The sequence below is a fragment of the Berghia stephanieae genome, chromosome 3 (assembly GCF_034508935.2).
Source record: "Berghia stephanieae isolate SIO BIC M18660-M18661 chromosome 3, UCSD_Bste_1.3, whole genome shotgun sequence".
Classification (NCBI taxonomy): domain Eukaryota; kingdom Metazoa; phylum Mollusca; class Gastropoda; order Nudibranchia; family Aeolidiidae; genus Berghia; species Berghia stephanieae.
The window spans coordinates 23,463,247-23,483,164 of record NC_088362.1 but is presented as its reverse complement, the minus strand read 5'-3'; the positions used below and the strand labels follow the sequence as shown (position 1 = coordinate 23,483,164).

General features: G+C 35.7%; 1 protein-coding gene, 4 non-coding genes and 2 pseudogenes across 5 annotated transcripts in view; 4 read left to right on the top strand and 3 right to left on the bottom strand.

The window, feature by feature from the left end:
- The first annotated feature begins 710 nt into the window (after positions 1 to 710).
- Positions 711 to 829, top strand: LOC144969741 (5S ribosomal RNA). Its single transcript, XR_013644822.1, has one exon. It is a non-coding gene; the product is annotated as a 5S ribosomal RNA (ribosomal RNA).
- Positions 830 to 1,414: 585 nt separating this feature from the next.
- LOC144969777 (5S ribosomal RNA) lies at positions 1,415 to 1,533 on the bottom strand (annotated as a pseudogene).
- A 5,971-nt stretch (positions 1,534 to 7,504) lies between these two features.
- Positions 7,505 to 7,623, top strand: LOC144969735 (5S ribosomal RNA). The gene has a single exon (XR_013644816.1). It is a non-coding gene; the product is annotated as a 5S ribosomal RNA (ribosomal RNA).
- Positions 7,624 to 8,135: 512 nt separating this feature from the next.
- Positions 8,136 to 8,254, bottom strand: LOC144969776 (5S ribosomal RNA; annotated as a pseudogene).
- Positions 8,255 to 10,385: 2,131 nt separating this feature from the next.
- LOC144969501 (uncharacterized) overlaps positions 10,386 to 19,918 on the top strand; it is a 26,748-nt gene continuing 17,215 nt past the window's right edge. Inside the window, exons 1-3 of the mRNA XM_078908630.1 lie at positions 10,386 to 10,465; positions 18,727 to 18,935; positions 19,769 to 19,918. The exon at positions 19,769 to 19,918 is cut by the window's right edge and continues 80 nt beyond it. Of these exons, the coding sequence (XP_078764756.1) occupies positions 10,438 to 10,465; positions 18,727 to 18,935; positions 19,769 to 19,918 (387 nt within the window). The 5' untranslated portion in view covers positions 10,386 to 10,437. The remainder of the gene's footprint in view (positions 10,466 to 18,726; positions 18,936 to 19,768) is intronic.
- On the top strand, positions 11,982 to 12,100 carry LOC144969769 (5S ribosomal RNA). Its single transcript, XR_013644846.1, has one exon. It is a non-coding gene; the product is annotated as a 5S ribosomal RNA (ribosomal RNA).
- Positions 13,685 to 13,803, bottom strand: LOC144969752 (5S ribosomal RNA). The gene has a single exon (XR_013644830.1). It is a non-coding gene; the product is annotated as a 5S ribosomal RNA (ribosomal RNA).

Below are 19,918 nucleotides of genomic sequence, written 5' to 3'. Positions count from 1 at the left end.
AAAACAAAACGCATCACGTTTAAACAAGCCCATATTTTTGTTCGTTTATCAAACTTGCAATTAAATGCATCTTGATCATAACCGCTCATAACTTTGTTATACGTTGATACCCGTTAATTGGTCCGAATCATCGCAAACTAGAGATTCTAGATTGCCATGGCCGAAACTGACGGTTAGAACAATAATTGGGTTATGAATATTTAATAAGATTTCTTTTTTCAAACTGTCAAAAGCTTACGTGCGCGGTCATCTTATTTGCGGGTCTGATAGCCGAACACAATTTTGAGCTTGATTTAATATCGTTGTAATGGAGCAATATTTTACATAATTATTTATTTGAGAGTAGTTGTTCCATTATAATTATGGACTCATAACAATTTGGTTTATCAATAAGTACATATCTTATGTGCCGTAGGGGGTACCGATAGCTCAGTTGTCAGAGCACTCGCTTCAACATGCCCTTACAGAGAGAACGTCATGCTGGTTTTGCGCCTACGTCTCTCGTCCTCGCTTCCGGTGAAGTATCTCACGCTGCTTTCAAGATAGCCCATCGCCACTTAAAATTCTCCAGTAACGACAAATAGTGCAACAGACGAATACAACACGCTATTTCAACTAACAATATACATTTCTAAACTATCTTCATCATTATATAGATTAGCAATAGTGTTTTACTATTATATTAAATTCTATTTTCGACACTTTCTGTTGTCTACGACCATACTACGTTGAAAATACCGGTTCTCGTCCGATCACCGAAGTCAAGCAACGTCAGGCGTGGTTAGTACTTAAATGGGTGACCGCTTGGGAACCCCACGTGTTGTAGACATCTTTTTTTTTTAATTTATCCATTTTACAATTTTATTACATTAAAAAATTTGTTTTTTTTTTAATTGTTATTTACATTTTGTTTTTTTTAAGTAGTAGTAGTTGTAGTGGTAGTAGTAGTAGTAGTAGTAATATAATAATAATAATAATAATAATAATAATAATAATAATAATAATAATAATAATAATAATAATAATAATAATAATAATAATGATAATGATAATAGTAATAATAATGATAATAATAATAATGATAACGATAATAATATAATAATAATAATAATAATAATAATAATATATAATAATAATAATAATAATAATAATAATAATAATAATAATGATGATGATAATAATAATAATAATAATAATAATAATAATAATAATAATAATAATAATAATAATAATAATAATAATAATAATAATAATGATAATAATAATAATAAATATAATAATAATAATAATAATAATAATAATAATAATAATAATAATAATAATAATAATAATAATAATAATATAATAATAATAATAATAATAGTAGTAGTAGTAGTTAGTAGTAATAGATAAATAAAAAACAAAAAAAAAACGATGTCTACAACACGTAGGTTTCCCAATCGGTCACCCATCTAAGTATTAACCACGCCTGATGTTGCTTGACTTCGGTGATCGGACAAGAACCGGTATTTTCAACGTAGTATGGTCGTAGACAACAAGTGTCGAAAATAGAATTTAATATATTAAAACACTATTGCTAATTTATATAATGATGAAGATAGTTTAAAAATGTATAGTATTGTTAGTTGAAATAACGTGTTGTATTCGTGTGTTGCACAATTTGTCATTACGGGAGAATTTAGAATGGCGATGGACTATCTTGACAGCGGCATGAGACACTTCACCGGAAGCGAGGACGAGAGACACATGCGCAAAACCAGGATGACGTTCTCTCTGTAAGGGCATGTCTCGCTTCACACGCAAAGGGACCAAGATCAATCCCAGGTGCAGTCGATTTTTTTTTTTTTCTGATCCTCCTGTCCACCCGGCAGTGAATGGGTAGCTGAGTCTTGTTTGCTTTGGCGGAAAGTATTTTGCGATAGACTAGCGTCATATCATATCATGTCCGTTTCACGCCATAGAAACCGGGATAAACTCCGGCTTCATGGGCCTAATTGCTCTGAAGGACTACTTATGTACCATAGCACATAACACGTGATTCACTGTCTCAAAGCAGAATTGTGTCGGTGGTGGAAAATGAATTTATATACATAATATCAGGGACGGCTGGTAATAATGGGCAGGGTGGGCAAATACCAGCCTGTTTTTTTTCAAGTTATAAGCTGTATTACCAGGTCCGAAATAATCTAATCTAAATTAGATAATTTCAAAAGTTACTACTTAAACTTGATACTTCGTACTGAAATCAATTTGTGTGTATTTTTGATAGATTGCGAATGACCATGCACCCCGTAATGCATAAACCAGGATACGCTCCTGTTCTTTTTATCAACCCCCCCCCCTCCCCTCCCCAACCACTCCACTCCGCCCACATCGTCATCTCATCGTCACGTCGCCTGACGGTGAACTAACTCCGATTTTTGCTGTCTGGCCTCTCTAGTACTAGGTCGGGCTAATTCAAATGAGCCCACCTTAATAACCAGTGAACACTGAATAGAGCTTTTGGCAAACGAACTTTTTCTTATTTATTGCCTTACTTGTGCTGGTACCATTGATGTAATGACTTTGGGAAGGTTCCAGTATTGAATTAAATTTATTAACTTACTAATATTATATCAATTTAGTATTAATTTGTGTTGTTTTTATATATTTGTTTATCCATTTAAATTATTTCTTTTTTTTTTTCTCGTTTTCTTTAAGTACTTCTCAAAACTCATTTATTTAAATTGTTTTCTTATTTGTTTTTTGTTGTTTTTTTTTGTTTTTTTTTTAACAAATTAATTTGTTAGTTCTTTTTTTTATTATTCTTAAAGTAATTACCGCTGTATTTTTATTGCCAGACTGAATAATTTTGCAAAACAATGTAATTTTCTATTGTATTTCCTCTAATAAAACAAAACATTTTATTCAAAAGTCACGACTAAATAAATATTAATACAACCACCATTTTGGTTTTCTCAACAATTGAATTAGTATACGAGAAATACTCTTCTGAGTAAGGAGAGAGTTGAATTCTAAGTTATAGAGGAAATAAAGACGTTTAAAGGAAGGGTGGGCAGATTCCGTACTTGCCCGTCCTGAAGCTAATACATACATAAGATAGTTCGCGACGAAGAGGCGGGAAGCTAGGGGTTGGTTGGGGAAGGAGCATAGCACTCTTGTATAGATAGCATTGGGAAGGAGTAAAGATAACACGGTCGTTATTGTGATAGTATAACGAATGCATGAGGAGAGATTGATAACATTCTTTTGTCTTAATTGTATTGTGTGAATTATTGGCGAAAGCCTAAGATTAAATAAACTTTGTAATATCGTATGGTGGTAACCATCATTGTCGACGACATCGTGGTTGTCATCATCATCATCATCATCATCATCATCATCATCATCATCATCATCATCATCATCATCATCATCATCATTAACAACAACAACAACAACAACAACAACAACAACAACAACAATATTAACAACAAGTACAACAATCGTCTCCACAACTATCATTCTAACCAACAGCACCACCAAAACCACTATCATAATTACATCCTCCCTCACCGCCTCGTCTTCCTCCTCCTCCTCCACCACCACCACCACCGCTACCACTATTCCAACCACTACCACCACCGGCACAATCATTCTAACCACCAAGACAGCAGTAAAAATGATGCAATTTCAGCTCTGAATGAAACTCGAGTCATATCGCTGTTGTTGCTTCTCGATGAAAACTTTAAGGTTACTACATACTACTGAAAACCAGTAATGTAACAGAAATATTAATCTCGCCGTTGAGGGATTAAAGCATCTCTTTAATTTTTCGAGTGAACGAAATGGACTTCTATTGTCAAGGTGTTGTCGCATTATGTCTCGTCGCTTTAGTTTTTAGTTGTATTCTCTTTCGTGATAATTTTTTGATTACGTTTGGAATAATTAAAATCTACTGGTATTGTCATTTCATTGTGAATGTGATTATTTGTGGTTGAATTATTTTTTTTAAAGGTGAAAAAAAAATTATAATTAAAAAAAATAAATAAATAAATAAATAATATATATATATATATATATATATATATATATATATATATATATATATATATATATATATATGACCGGATCATCTTTGCCCAACCACTGTAAATAGGCTAGAACCGCCACTGCATAATATGAAACTTGAGGTTAAGTTCCATTTATTATCATTATCATCATCATTGCCTTTTTCACCCTGGGTCAGGGTATAGGCCACAGACAAATAGTTTTTTTTTTTTTTTTTTTTTTTTTTTTCTTTACCATCTCGTTCCATGTCTTATCCATAAATTCTGTCATTGCAGAAACTCTTCGGTCGCCCAAGCTATTAAGAAAAGTGGATTCGACTACTCCGCCTGTGTTTCGGTAGCAATTTGAGTTTTACGGAAGGAGCGTTAACCCTTCGACAACCCCAAAGCCCGGAGGACCTGGTGACTCAAAAAAAAGGGGGGAATCACACACCATTAGTCGCCTTTTACGACACGCTGGCTTGGCGTTGGGGTATTCTTCCACCCTCTCTGTTGAGGGACCCCCGACACCACAAGGAAAACACCACGCATTTATAGAGCAGTAAAGTTAGGTGCCCCAAACGTAAACAAAGGTCGAGAAGAACGTGGCAAACCACATGTTCCTGTCTTGACAGCTCACGTTCCAATGTAAATAATAGAAAAAAATAACCTTTAAAATTTGGCTGTTAGGTGGCAAAAGAAACACATATTCATAAATACTCGACCATGCATCAAATAATGTCTAGATATGGATATTTTATGGAACAAAAGGTAAAATTTTCTAAAATTTATCAAAAGTTACAGTCTATCTATTTTTAGACCAGAGCAAATTATTGCGCTGGTGTGAACAAAACGAGAATTATTCGGAGCCTGATTTTCATAATAATTTAGCCTTATATTATTATTTCTGCAACTGTTAGATTTTATGTAAACATATTTTCAATATTAGAATAAAACTATCTATCCACATGTTCATTTTTAATACATTTTTTTTTTCAAATTTTGAAAAGTAGCAAAAATCTCTAGGATTAAGTGAGTTAAGGTCATTTTGCGATCTGTCCACCGCGACTACTAAACCTAAGCAATGCGTTAATTTCACTGATGTGTACTGTTTTGACTAGTCATGCAGGGTCAATTATGAATATTGTATTGAGGTATTTACAGCCTAAAGCAACGCCGCTGTGATTTGATGGCTACACAATCACAATGATCCCCTTCTTAACTGTCCCCACCCAAAGTTACAAAGGAAACTCTATCGGGTAATGTTACAAAAATACTACATATTGTTATTATTGTTGTGTTGTAAAGAAGATAAGAAGTGTTCTGTGTTAATAAAAACAAGCGTATAGCCCGAGTATATTGAAACTACAGTCGTTGTGTACAAACCAACGTGTAAATATTTGAAGGTCCAACAACTCAAATTTATTATGGGGCTCATTGTTGTAATGGAAATACTCTCAAACAAATGGAAAATATTATCCATGACAACAATATTAAACCAGGCCCACAATTGTGCTTGGTTTTCAGACCTGCAAATATGTGCACCTTGGTATAAACGACAAATAGATATTATATGGTTTATATTTTTCATCGATTGCATCTTGTCACATATTATTTGACAACGAAGAGATACGAGGAAGTGTTATAGTCTGCGGTACTGCGGCTATTTTCCAATGTTTACATCCCTATAATTTAATTCTGGAATTACATGTTCAAAGTCCGTTTGTAAATAATTATAAGGAAGAGAAACGACGAAATGTTAAATTCTACAATTCGTTGTTTTCCAGGGTTTACATCTTACGTAATTTGATTCTGCAAAAACAGCAAATGTGCGTGAACGTCTTTAATGAACTTCCATTTCAATCTTACTCTGTGCACTATTATTAGCACAGCATGACGTTTGATTAGTTTGTTTGACACAATGATGAAGAGACAATTAGTACTTATTCTGTTTGCCGTGTGTGTTATTTCGTGTTATATGACAGTAGATGCGTCTTCCTTGAGAGGTAAGTATATCATATGTGACCCATATCCTCCAAATGGTACGAGAGTTCGGAGTGAGTTCTATGCCAATTTTTTAAAAAGGATTTTTATTTATTTATTTATTTATTTATTTTTGGAAAGGGGGGGGGGGGGGGGGGGGGGGGGAAAGGGATTGTTTTGTTTTTACTTGTTTTCTTCTCTGTGCTTTGTCTGGCACTGATTCATACATATTTTTTTCAAATCTTTGTGGTTTATTTAGAAGAATAAATATAGTGTCCTAAATTTGGAAATTCTAACAAAAAACAAAAACAAAAAAAACCTCACATTTTTTATCGTGTTTCAACTTCCTACCTCCTTATCTACGAGTACTTACCTACTTACATAATACCTACCTGCACCCATCCATCCACCCATCCATCCATACATCCACCCATCCAACCGTTCATCTATTCATACATATCTAGTCGCGGGGTCGTGGATAGCTCATACGGTAGAGTCACGATCTTCCAGGCCAGGCGGAGTTGTCGTACCAGTAAGGTCGCGAGTCCGAGCCCCCATCGCCGCCGCGAAGTTTTTATTCTCTATTTTATTCTGACACTTTCCTACTCACACCATTTCTTGTTATTATACATATCTAGTATACATTTGATAAAAAGAAAAGACAGGCAAACGTATAAAACAGGTGAACACATGACCCCCCCCCCCCCTAAAAAAAAACAACAAACAAACAAACCCAAAGAACAAAACAAAAAAATAACAAACAAACCACCAAATAAACTAAACAAAACAAAACGCATCACGTTTAAACAAGCCCATATTTATGTTCGTTTATCAAACTTGCAATTAAATGCATCTTGATCATAACCGCTCATAACTTTGTTATACGTTGATACCCGTTAATTGGTCCGAATCATCGCAAACTAGAGATTCTAGATTGCCATGGCCGAAACTGACGGTTAGAACAATAATTGGGTTATGAATATTTAATAAGATTTCTTTTTTCAAACTGCCAAAAGCTTACGTGCGCGGTCATCTTATTTGCGGGTCTGATAGCCGAACACAATTTTGAGCTTGATTTAATATCGTTGTAATGGAGCAATATTTTACATAATTATTTATTTGAGAGTAGTTGTTCCATTATAATTATGGACTCATAACAATTTGGTTTATCAATAAGTACATATCTTATGTGCCATAGGGGGTACCGATAGCTCAGTTGTTAGAGCACTCGCTTCAACATGCCCTTACAGAGAGAACGTCATGCTGGTTTTGCGCCTACGTCTCTCGTCCTCGCTTCCGGTGAAGTATCTCACGCTGCTTTCAAGATAGCCCATCGCCACTTAAAATTCTCCAGTAACGACAAATAGTGCAACAGACGAATACAACACGCTATTTCAAGTAACAATATACATTTCTAAACTATCTTCATCATTATATAGATTAGCAATAGTGTTTTACTATTATATTAAATTCTATTTTCGAAACTTTCTGTTGTCTACGACCATACTACGTTGAAAATACCGGTTCTCGTCCGATCACCGAAGTCAAGCAACGTCAGGCGTGGTTAGTACTTAGATGGGTGACCGCTTGGGAACCCCACGTGTTGTAGACATCTTTTTTTTTTAATTTATCCATTTTACAATTTTATTACATTAAAAAATTTGTTTTTTTTTTAAATTGTTATTTACATTTTGTTTTTTTAAGTAGTAGTAGTTGTAGTGTAGTAGTATGTAGTAGTAATAAATAGTATAATAATAAATAATAATATAAATAATAATAATATAATAATAATAATAATAATAATGATAATGATAATAGTAATAATAATGATAATAATAATAATGATAACGATAATAATAATAATAATAATAATAATAATAATAATAATAATAATAATAATAATAATATAATAATAATAATAATAATAATAATAATAATAATAAATAATAATAATAATAATAATAATAATATAATAATAATAATATAATAATAATAATAATATAATAATAATAATAATAATAATAATAATAATAATAATAATAATAATAATAATAATAATAATAATAATAGTAGTAGTAGTAGTAGTTAGTAGTAATAGATAAATAAAAAACAAAAAAAAAACGATGTCTACAACACGTAGGTTTCCCAATCGGTCACCCATCTAAGTATTAACCACGCCTGACGTTGCTTGACTTCGGTGATCGGACAAGAACCGGTATTTTCAACGTAGTATGGTCGTATACAACAAGTGTCGAAAATAGAATTTAATATATTAAAACACTATTGCTAATTTATATAATGATGAAGATAGTTTAAAAATGTATAGTATTGTTAGTTGAAATAACGTGTTGTATTCGTGTGTTGCACAATTTGTCATTACGGGAGAATTTAGAATGGCGATGGACTATCTTGACAGCGGCATGAGACACTTCACCGGAAGCGAGGACGAGAGACACATGCGCAAAACCAGGATGACGTTCTCTCTGTAAGGGCATGTCTCGCTTCACACGCAAAGGGACCAAGATCAATCCCAGGTGCAGTCGATTTTTTTTTTCTGATCCTCCTGTCCACCCGGCAGTGAATGGGTAGCTGAGTCTTGTTTGCTTTGGCGGAAAGTATTTTGCGATAGACTAGCGTCATATCATATCATGTCCGTTTCACGCCATAGAAACTGGGATAAACTCCGGCTTCATGGGCCTAATTGCTCTCAAGGACTACTTATGTACCATAGCACATAACACGTGATTCACTGTCTCAAAGCAGAATTGTGTCGGTGGTGGAAAATGAATTTATATACATAATATCAGGGACGGCTGGTAATAATGGGCAGGGTGGGCAAATACCAGCCTGTTTTTTTCAAGTTATAAGCTGTATTACCAGGTCCGAAATAATCTAATCTAAATTAGATAATTTCAAAAGTTACTACTTAAACTTGATACTTCGTACTGAAATCAATTTGTGTGTATTTTTGATAGATTGCGAATGACCATGCACCCCGTAATGCATAAACCAGGATACGCTCCTGTTCTTTTTATCAACCCCCCCCCCTCCCCTCCCCAACCACTCCACTCCGCCCACATCGTCATCTCATCGTCACGTCGCCTGACGGTGAACTAACTCCGATTTTTGCTGTCTGGCCTCTCTAGTACTAGGTCGGGCTAATTCAAATGAGCCCACCTTAATAACCAGTGAACACTGAATAGAGCTTTTGGCAAACGAACTTTTTCTTATTTATTGCCTTACTTGTGCTGGTACCATTGATGTAATGACTTTGGGAAGGTTCCAGTATTGAATTAAATTTATTAACTTACTAATATTATATCAATTTAGTATTAATTTGTGTTGTTTTTATATATTTGTTTATCCATTTAAATTATTTCTTTTTTTTTTTCTCGTTTTCTTTAAGTACTTCTCAAAACTCATTTATTTAAATTGTTTTCTTATTTGTTTTTTTGTTGTTTTTTTGTTTTTGTTTTTTAACAAATTAATTTGTTAGTTCTTTTTTTTATTATTCTTAAAGTAATTACCGCTGTATTTTTATTGCCAGACTAAATAATTTTGCAAAACAATGTAATTTTCTATTGTATTTCCTCTAATAAAACAAAACATTTTATTCAAAAGTCACGACTAAATAAATATTAATACAACCACCATTTTGGTTTTCTCAACAATTGAATTAGTATACGAGAAATACTCTTCTGAGTAAGGAGAGAGTTGAATTCTAAGTTATAGAGGAAATAAAGACGTTTAAAGGAAGGGTGGGCAGATTCCGTACTTGCCCGTCCTGAAGCTAATACATACATAAGATAGTTCGCGACGAAGAGGCGGGAAGCTAGGGGTTGGTTGGGGAAGGAGCATAGCACTCTTGTATAGATAGCATTGGGAAGGAGTAAAGATAACACGGTCGTTATTGTGATAGTATAACGAATGCATGAGGAGAGATTGATAACATTCTTTTGTCTTAATTGTATTGTGTGAATTATTGGCGAAAGCCTAAGATTAAATAAACTTTGTAATATCGTATGGTGGTAACCATCATTGTAGACGACATCGTGGTTGTCATCATCATCATCATCATCATCATCATCATCATCATCATCATCATCATCATCATCATCATCATCATCATTAACAACAACAACAACAACAACAACAACAACAACAACAACACATATTAACAACAAGTACAACAATCGTCTCCACAACTATCATTCTAACCAACAGCACCACCAAAACCACTATCATAATTACATCCTCCCTCACCGCCTCGTCTTCCTCCTCCTCCTCCACCACCACCACCACCGCTACCACTATTCCAACCACTACCACCACCGGCACAATCATTCTAACCACCAAGACAGCAGTAAAAATGATTAGTAGACAATTAGTACTTATTCTGTTTGCCGTGTGTGTTATTTCGTGTTATATGACAGTAGATGCGTCTTACTTGAGAGGTAAGTATATCATATGTGACCCATATCCTCCAAATGGTACGAGAGTTCGGAGTGAGTTCTATGCCAATTTTTTAAAAAGGATTTTTATTTATTTATTTATTTATTTATTTTTGGAAAGGGGGGGGGGGGGGGGGGGGGGGGAAAGGGATTGTTTTGTTTTTACTTGTTTTCTTCTCTGTGCTTTGTCTGGCACTGATTCATACATATTTTTTTCAAATCTTTGTGGTTTATTTAGAAGAATAAATATAGTGTCCTAAATTTGGAAATTCTAACAAAAAAACAAAACAAAAAAACCTCACATTTTTTATCGTGTTTCAACTTCCTACCTCCTTATCTACGAGTACTTACCTACTTACATACATACCTACCTGCACCCATCCATCCACCCATCCATCCATACATCCACCCATCCAACCGTTCATCTATTCATACATATCTAGTCGCGGGGTCATGGATAGCTCATACGGTAGAGTCACGATCTTCCAGGCCAGGCGGAGTTGTCGTACCAGTAAGGTCGCGAGTTCGAGCCCCCATCGCCGCCGCGAAGTTTTTATTTTCTATTTTATTCTGACACTTTCCTACTCACACCATTTCTCGTTATTATACATATCTAGTATCCATTTGATAAAAAGAAAAGACAGGCAATCGTATATAACAAGTGAACACATGCCCCCCCCCTCCCCCCCCCCCCCCCCCCCCCTCAAAAAAAAAAGAAAACAACAAAAACACAAAAACAAAACAAAACAAACAAACCCAAAGAACAAAACAAAAAAAAAAATAACAAACAAACCACCAAATAAACCAAACAAAACAAAACGCATCACGTTTAAACTAGCCCATAATTATGTTTGTTTATCAAACCTGCAAATAAATGCATCTTGATCATAACCGCTCATAACTTTGTTATACGTTGATACCCGTTAATTGGTCCGAATCATCGCAAACTAGAGATTCTAGATTGCCATGGCCGAAACTGACGGTTGGAACAATAATTGGGTTATGAATATTTAATAAGATTTCTTTTTCAAACTGCCAAAAGCTTACGTGCGCGGTCATCTTATTTGCGGGTCTGATAGCCGAACACAATTTTGAGCTTGATTTAATATCGTTGTAATGGAGCAATATTTTACATAATTATTTATTTGAGAGTAGTTGTTCCATTATAATTATGGACTCATAACAATTTGGTTTATCAATAAGTACATATCTTATGTGCCGTAGGGGGTACCGATAGCTCAGTTGTCAGAGCACTCGCTTCAACATGCTCTTACAGAGAGAACGTCATCCTGGTTTTGCGCATGCGTCTCTCGTCCTCGCTTCCGGCGAAGTATCTCACGCAGCTTTCAAGATAGCCCATCGCCATAATAAATTCTCCAGTAACGACAAATTGTGCAACAGACGAATACATCACGCTATTTCAACTAACAATACACATTTCTAAACTATCTTCATCATTATATAGATTAGCAATAGTGTTTTAATATTATATTAAATTCTATTTTCGACACCTACTGTTGTCTACGACCATACTACGTTGAAAATACCGGTTCTCGTCCGATCACCGAAGTCAAGCAACGTCAGGCGTGGTTAGTACTTAGATTGGTGACCGCTTGGGAACCCCACGTGTTGTAGACATCTTTCTTTTTTTTAATTTATCCGTTTTACAATTTTCTTACATTAAAAAAATTTATTTGTTTTTTTTTTTAATTGTTATTTACATTTTGTTTTTTTTTAAAGTAGTGGTAGTAGTAGTAGTAGTAGTAGTAGTAGTAGTAGTAGTAGTAGTAGTAGTAGTAGTAGTAGTAGTAGTAGTAGTAGTAGTAGTAGTAGTAATAATAATAATAATAATAATAATAATAATGATAATAATAATAGTAGTAGTAGTAGTAGTAGTAGTAGTAGTAGTAGTAGTAGTAGTAGTAGTAGTAGTAGTAGTAGTAGTAGTAGTAGTCAGCGGCGTAGCCTGGTCATTTAGGAGCATGGGGCTGGATTTGAGATGGGTTGTCGCATATATATATATATATATATATATATATATATATATATATATATATATATAGAGAGAGAGAGAGAGAGAGAGAGAGAGAGAGAGAGAGAGAGAGAGAGAGAAGAGAGAATTTGATGCACTCAATTATTTTACCAAAATTTGTATGTTCTTTGTAACTTGTTCATCATGCCTGGCTAAAGATAAGCGATAGCCACTGTCAATCTGTGCACCTATGTGAAGAGTACCAACGGTTTTCAATCTAGTGGTGATATTTAAATGTAAGTTAGACTTCTGATGGTTCAATGCTCTATGTGTTAAATTTTTCAAACAGGTAAATCCACTTCTTGTCCAAGACAATTCTGTATTGCTGTTATCGCCAAACAAAATACAATTAAAAGAAAATAAACTCTTATTTTCTATTCTCATCGATAGCCAAGGAAAACGACTATATCAATCTTTATCAAATTAAATGACTGATTCTGCTTCCCGTCTTTAATAGTGAGTACAAAATCGTTTGGTTGATGGGGACCGAGACTTTTAATCAAAAGTTTATTTTCCCTATTCAAAGAACTGGTATTGATAGTCAACAGATAATCAACGTGATTCATCACACTTAATAGCAATTAATTAAAATTTTAAAAACAAACACTGCACACATCAGATTAACACACTCAAGTTAAAAGGGACAATGGGGAATTCAATATCACATGCCTGACACGCCTCGAAGAGGGATGGGTAACAGGTACAACACGATTGCCATCAATGGAACAATTAGGTCATTGTATGTGGCGTCGAGTAAGAAAGCCACAATGACTCAGTTCAACGTCAAGATGCCTCTTGATGCCCACAGTCATAGCACACGGCAAACGTGAAATGCATCGCCTGGTTGTACCGTGGGAATATGGCTGGAAGCCTTCTCCACCTTTAAAGCCACACGCTGTACTGATTGGTCAGGGGGCACGAGTACAACTCGAGCTGTAGTAAATTCAAAGCGGTGTGATTGGTTCAAGTTTTGAGGCTCTGTAAAGGTTTTTTAACACCAGGTCAACAATGAATTTCATTGTTTGTGAAACAGAAAAATTAAAAGTGTGACTTTTTATTGTTAAATTCTTACATACTTTCAAGACAATGACGACCTGTGGCTTAGCCTTAATAGCCTTTAAGGCCCTACGCCACTGGTAGTAGTAGTAGTAGATAAATAAAAAAATAAAAAAACTTTTTTAAAAAAAAGATGTCTACAACACGTAGGGTTCCCAAGCGGTCACCCATCCAAGTACTAACCACGCCTGACGTTGCTTGACTTCGGTGATCGAACGAGAACCGGTATTTTCAACGTAGTATGGTCGTAGACAACAAATGTCGAAAATAGAATTTAATATAATATTAAAACACGATTGCTAATTTATATAATGGTGAAGATAGTTTAGAAATTTATAGTATTGTTAGTTGAAATAGCGTGTTGTATTCGTCTGTTGCACAATTTGTCATTACTGGAGAATTTAAAATGGCTATCTTGAAAGCGGCATGAGACACTTCACCGGAAGCGAGGACGAGAGACACATGCGCAAAACCAGGATGACGTTCTCTCTGTAAGGGCACGTCTCGCTTCACACGCAAAGGGACCAAGATCAATCCCGGGTGCAGTCGATATTCTTTTTTTCTGATCCTCCTGTCCACCCAGCAGTGAATGGTTAGCTGAGTCTTGTTTGCTTTGGCGGAAAGTATTTTGCGATGGACTAGCGTCATATCATATCATGTCCGTTTCACGCCATAGTAACTGGGATAAACTCCGGCTTCATGGGCCTAATGGCTCTGAAGGACTACTTATCTACCATAGCACATAACACGTGATTCACTGTCTCAAAGCAGAATTGTGTCGGTGGTGGAAATGAATTTATAGACATAATATGAAACTTGAGGTTAAATTCCATTTATTATCATTATCATCATCATTGCCTTTTTCACCCTGGGTCAGGGTATAAGCCACAGACAAACAGTTGTTTTTTTTTTTCTTGTTTTTTTTTTGGTTTTTTTTCTTTATTATCTCGTGTCGTAATAAAACTCAAGACGTAATCGACATTATTGAAGATCATAAAATTAATATTTTTGTCATCTTGGAAACATGGCTTAATCATTCATATGATGATCCAATTATGAAAGCAATTACACCCGAAGGCTTTTGTATTAAATCATTTCCACGCATTGGGAGGAAAGGAGGTGGTATTGCAATTATTTACAATTTGTCACTCTTTGACAAGATATCATTTCACCATGATAATTTTAGAAGTTTTGAATACGCTGGATTTGCCATTCATGAAAATAATTTTAAAAAGTCGTTTCACTGTGTCTACCGCCCACCACCAAGCCAACAAAACAAAATATCAACAATTGATTTTTTATCTGAGTTCGGAGAATTTATGTCTATGCAATCCATTAACAAAAAGCATAATATTTTTATGGGTGATTTTAACATTAATTATTTCGGAAACAAAAATGAATCGAAAGTATTTCGGGAGATTATTGACACAAACAACTATATTCAACTTGTAAGCGGTCCTACAAACAACCATGGCCACACAATAGATCATGTCATTACAGACATTGAACATTCTCTCTCTTCACCTGTCTCAAATATTGATAAATTAATCTCTGACCATCATTTAATTGTGTTTTGCGTTTTATTTCCAATGAAGCACGAAGTAAAAAAGATGATAACATCTCGTAATTTGAAGAATATAAACATGAACATTTTTAAACAAGACCTTGACCATAACGTTAAAAATAAACATGATGCGAATGGTCTCCACGAGTCAATTTTTGGTACGGTGGACAAGCATGCTCCCTTAACAACTAGAGCAGTAAAAGTGAGACGTCAAGCACCCTGGTATAATACCGAAATAAAATTGAATGGATTAGCCAGGAGGCGGGCAGAAAGAAAATGGCTCAAGTCCAGAGATGCTGTCGATAAGAAGCGATACATCGCGGCTAGAAATGATGCAAAAGCCGTCAATTTCAGGGCCAAAAAGAAATTCTATGAAGAAAGCCTCAAAAACGTGGGACGTTCGAGACAATTCTTTGCCTTGACCAAGGAACTGCTGGGACAACAGACGCAACCAGCTCTCCCATCTTTAATCGATCGTGCATATCTACCAACTCGCTTTGGTCAATATTTTAAAGAAAAAACGGATACCATCAGGAAGGAACTCTCGTCTGAATCGATCCCTACAACATTTGACAAGTTTCATGGTGATTCGTTAAACATTTTTCAAAGATTACTGAAGCTGACTTACGTGATTGCATTATGTCGTCTCCAACTAAAAGTTGTGATTTAGACCCCTTAAATACTGCCATTTTAAAAAAATGCATTGATGTAATTTTAACACCATTTACATGTATTGTTAATAATTCGTTGCAGTCAGGTGCTGTACCAGACATTTACAAAGTTGCTCATGTCAAACCCCTTTTGAAAAAACCTGATCTCGATAAAGAGAACTTAAAAAACTATCGCCCTGTCTCTAATCTTCCTTTTCTCTCTAAGATCTTAGAAAAGCTTGTCATGTTTTGAAACAATTACTGTCTCATCTTAAAAATAATTGTCTTGAAGAAAAATTTCAGTCTGCTTATAGGCAACATCATTCGACGGAAACCGCACTTGTTAGGGTTGTTAATGATCTCCTCTCTGTTATAGACAATGGTTCATGTTCTTTGCTGAATTTGCTTGACCTATCGTCTGCTTTTGATACTATTGATCACAATCTTCTTCTCAAACGTCTTGAAATTACTTATGGCGTGTCTGGTGCAGCGCTTGATTGGTTTAGGTCATATTTGTTTAATCGTAAACAGATTATTACGGTGGATGAATATAGATCGGAGGAAATCTTTCTTGATTGTGGGGTTCCCCAGGGTTCAGTACTTGGACCCGTTCTTTTTGTTTTGTACGTTGACCCTCTGTCTAAAATCATCAGAAGTTTTGGTCTGTCTTACCATCAATACGCTGATGATACGCAATTGTACTGCGTTTCCAATATGAGAAATTTACAAGAAGTATCAGCCAATAGTAAAAATTGTATCCAAAGTGTTAAGAAATGGATGAATGAGAACAGACTGAAACTGAATGATGATAAGACGGAGGTGCTGTATGTGGGGAACAGGAAGTGGAAAAGTGAAACAGATTTGAAGTTGGGGGATGCCTCTATTCAAATTGTTGACAAAGTGAAAAACCTTGGCACATTCTTAGACTCTGGACTGTCGATGGAGCATCAGGTTAATAATTTGGTTAGATCTCTCTTTTTCCAACTAAAAAAGATTGCTTCCATTAGACGGTTCATATCTGAGGATGTGACCAAGCACCTGGTTGTGTCCCTCGTACTATCGAAATTGGATTATTGTAATGCTCTGTTGTTTGGCGTTTCGCAATACAATCTGAAACGTTTTCAGATTGTCCAAAACAGCGCTGCCAGACTAGTATTTATGAAGCGTAGGTGCGACTCTGCCGGACCTCTACTTCATGACCTGCATTGGCTGCCTGTTGAGAAAAGAATTAAATTCAAAGCTTGTGTTTTAGTGTATCGTTGTCTTGAAGGTACTGCCCCTTCCTACCTTTCAGAACTAATTGAAAGATATTCAAAACCCCGCCCCTTACGTTCGGCCAGTGATTCCACAAAACTAGTTGTCCCTCGAATTCGGAAAAATGCTGGAATGAGATCCTTTTCTCATTTCGGACCCTCTATTTGGAACGCCTTACCGCAGAGCATTCGTGAAAAAGAATCTTTGTCTATTTTTAAACGTTCGCTTAAAACATATTTGTTTCGATTTTAGTAGATGGTATGAGAAGCAAGATAGGTTTGGTTTGTGTTGTGTGTTGTGTTGTGTGTGTGTATGTGTGTGTGTGTGTGTGTGTGTGTGTGCTTGTGTGTGTGAATGAGTATGTTTCAGCCAAAGTAATTTGTAATTTAAGCGCTTAGAGTCTGGTGTCTCGGAGTTATAGCGCTATATAAGTTTTCAGCATTATTATTATTATTATTATTATCTCGTTCCATGTCTTATCCATAAATTCTGTCATTGCAGAAACTCTTCGGTCGCCCAAGCTATTTTAAAAAATGGATTCGACTACTCCGCCTGTACTGTGTTTCGGTAGCAATTTGAGTTTTACGGAAGGAGCGTTAACCCTTCGACAACCCCAAAGCCCGGAGGACCTGGTGACTCAAAAAAAAAAAAGGGGGAATCACACACCATTAGTCGCCTTTTACGACACGCTGGCTTGGCGTTGGGGTATTCTTCCACCCTCTCTGTTGAGGGACCCCCGACACCACAAGGAAAACACCACGCATTTATTATTATTTAGACCCACTCTGTGGTCAGACCTGCATATATGTACACTTCGATTTCGACATATTTACCGTCACAGCAGATCACATATAAGTCATTTTATTCGCCTGAATTTTATTATAACTACGTTGGTTTTCGCTGGCCGATTGTTTATATATTGTGACATTGAATGCTAAATAAAACTATTGAGGTTTAATGAGAGGACACTAAATATATAGATGACTATATTAATATTAATATTATGAAGATTGAAAGAAAGATTGGTTTGAAGTTTTATAATATTCCATTTAAAAGGGACTTATCGTAAATTATTCACATCTCTCTCTCTCTCTCTCTCTCTCTCTCTCTCCCTCTCTCTCTCTCTCTCTCTCTCTCTCTCTCTCTCTCTCTCTCCTTTCTGTCTCTCTGCTCTCTCTCTCTCTCTCTCTCTCTCTCTCTCTGTCTTCTCTCTCTCTCTCTCTCTCTCTCTCTCTCTCTCTCTCTCTCTCTTTTATTTACTATATATATATATATATATATATATATATATCGGCTATGTGATCTCGTGGTATGACACTCGCTTACGGATCGGAAGGTCCTGGGTTCGAGCCTCGCTCGGCGCATAGTTGAGTCCTTTGAAAAGGCTCTTTACTCACATTCGTTCAAAGTACTCAGGTGTAAAATGAGTACCTGGCCGTTAACAGCGTTGTCTCTGTCGGATAAAAATATTGTAATATCGCCTAACAGGCGTCGTGTCTCGTTCTACATGTTACGTGTTGCTGTTGGTTGGGACCCCATGTAAAGCGCTTTGAGCACATTTAGTTGATATTGCGCTATATAAAAAAGCTCTCTCTCTCTCTCTCTCTCTCTCTCTCTCTCTCTCTCTCTCTCTCTCTCTCTCTCTCTCTCTCTCTCTTTCTTCGTCTCTTTACCAATAAATATTCACATCACCGACTTAATTCTTCAGGATGTCGCCGGTCTCGATTCGACTTGGATGTCGTGATTGCTTTCGGAATCTCTCCCGTAGCGGACGCATTCCCCTACAACTTGTTCGCAAACAGCAAAACCCCGACTAGTGTAACCAGCTTCACCAGGGCGCTCCTACAGATTTTTGAGTACGGCCCAACAGAAGTGTCCCTCGTTTCCTACAACAAAGAGTTCAAAGTTATGACTGAGGTAACACTCCATTAGGTCCACATGTGACTCCAGACCTGTCTACTATTACGAAAAATTCGTAGAATTACGAAAGTTTGGCTCCAATTTCAGAATTTCATGAGCATCTCGAAGTCATCAAAACTAATTGAAAATTAAAGTGATGCCAGAGTACACAAATTTAATGATTTTGAAGTGTTATTCAATTCTTGTGGTGGTAAATTGTTGAATTTTAAAGTTAACTACTAAGCGACTACAACTTTTATTTCCTTAAAATTACGAATTTTATAATTTTTAAACAGGTAGGTCTGCATATGACCTGTCGTCTCAATCCTATGTTATGGCAGGTAAAACAGACATTAAATATTTACCGCCAAGTCTAATCTATAAAAGTTTATATTCTTACCAATTATTGTTCTTTTCGTAGTTATGTGGGCTAGTGGTATTACATTTAACATTTGGACGAGACATGACGCCTGTTATGCGATATTACAGTTTTGTTTTTTTCTCCGACAGAGACAATGCTGTTAATGGCTAGCTACTCATTGTACAACTGAATACGATGAGGAAATGTGAGCCTTTTCCAACAACTTAACCATTTGCTCCTTAGAACGGAAATCGCACACTGGACTTTCCGGTCCGAAGGCGAGTGTCAAACCAATAGACCACATAATCGCACTAATACTTTTACAAATACTAATAAGAATAATTCTTGAGAGTTAATCCGCAAAAGTGGATGATTCGCATTTTTAGAAAGTCTATAACATGAGTACTGCAAACAAAAACAAAAATACCATAACATAGGAGCACCTCACCTATAATTAATTCATCGTTTTAATACTATTTTATTTTTAAAGTATACACGTAACAGGAATCGACTATGGTCAGTCTTCAGCAGATGGCAACCCGGGCCGGGCGTGCCTTCTATGTCAAAGGCACTACGGAACATTCGAAATGTTTTCTCCTCCAGCCGTAGGAAGAACTCAAGACGCATTCTTATTGTCCTC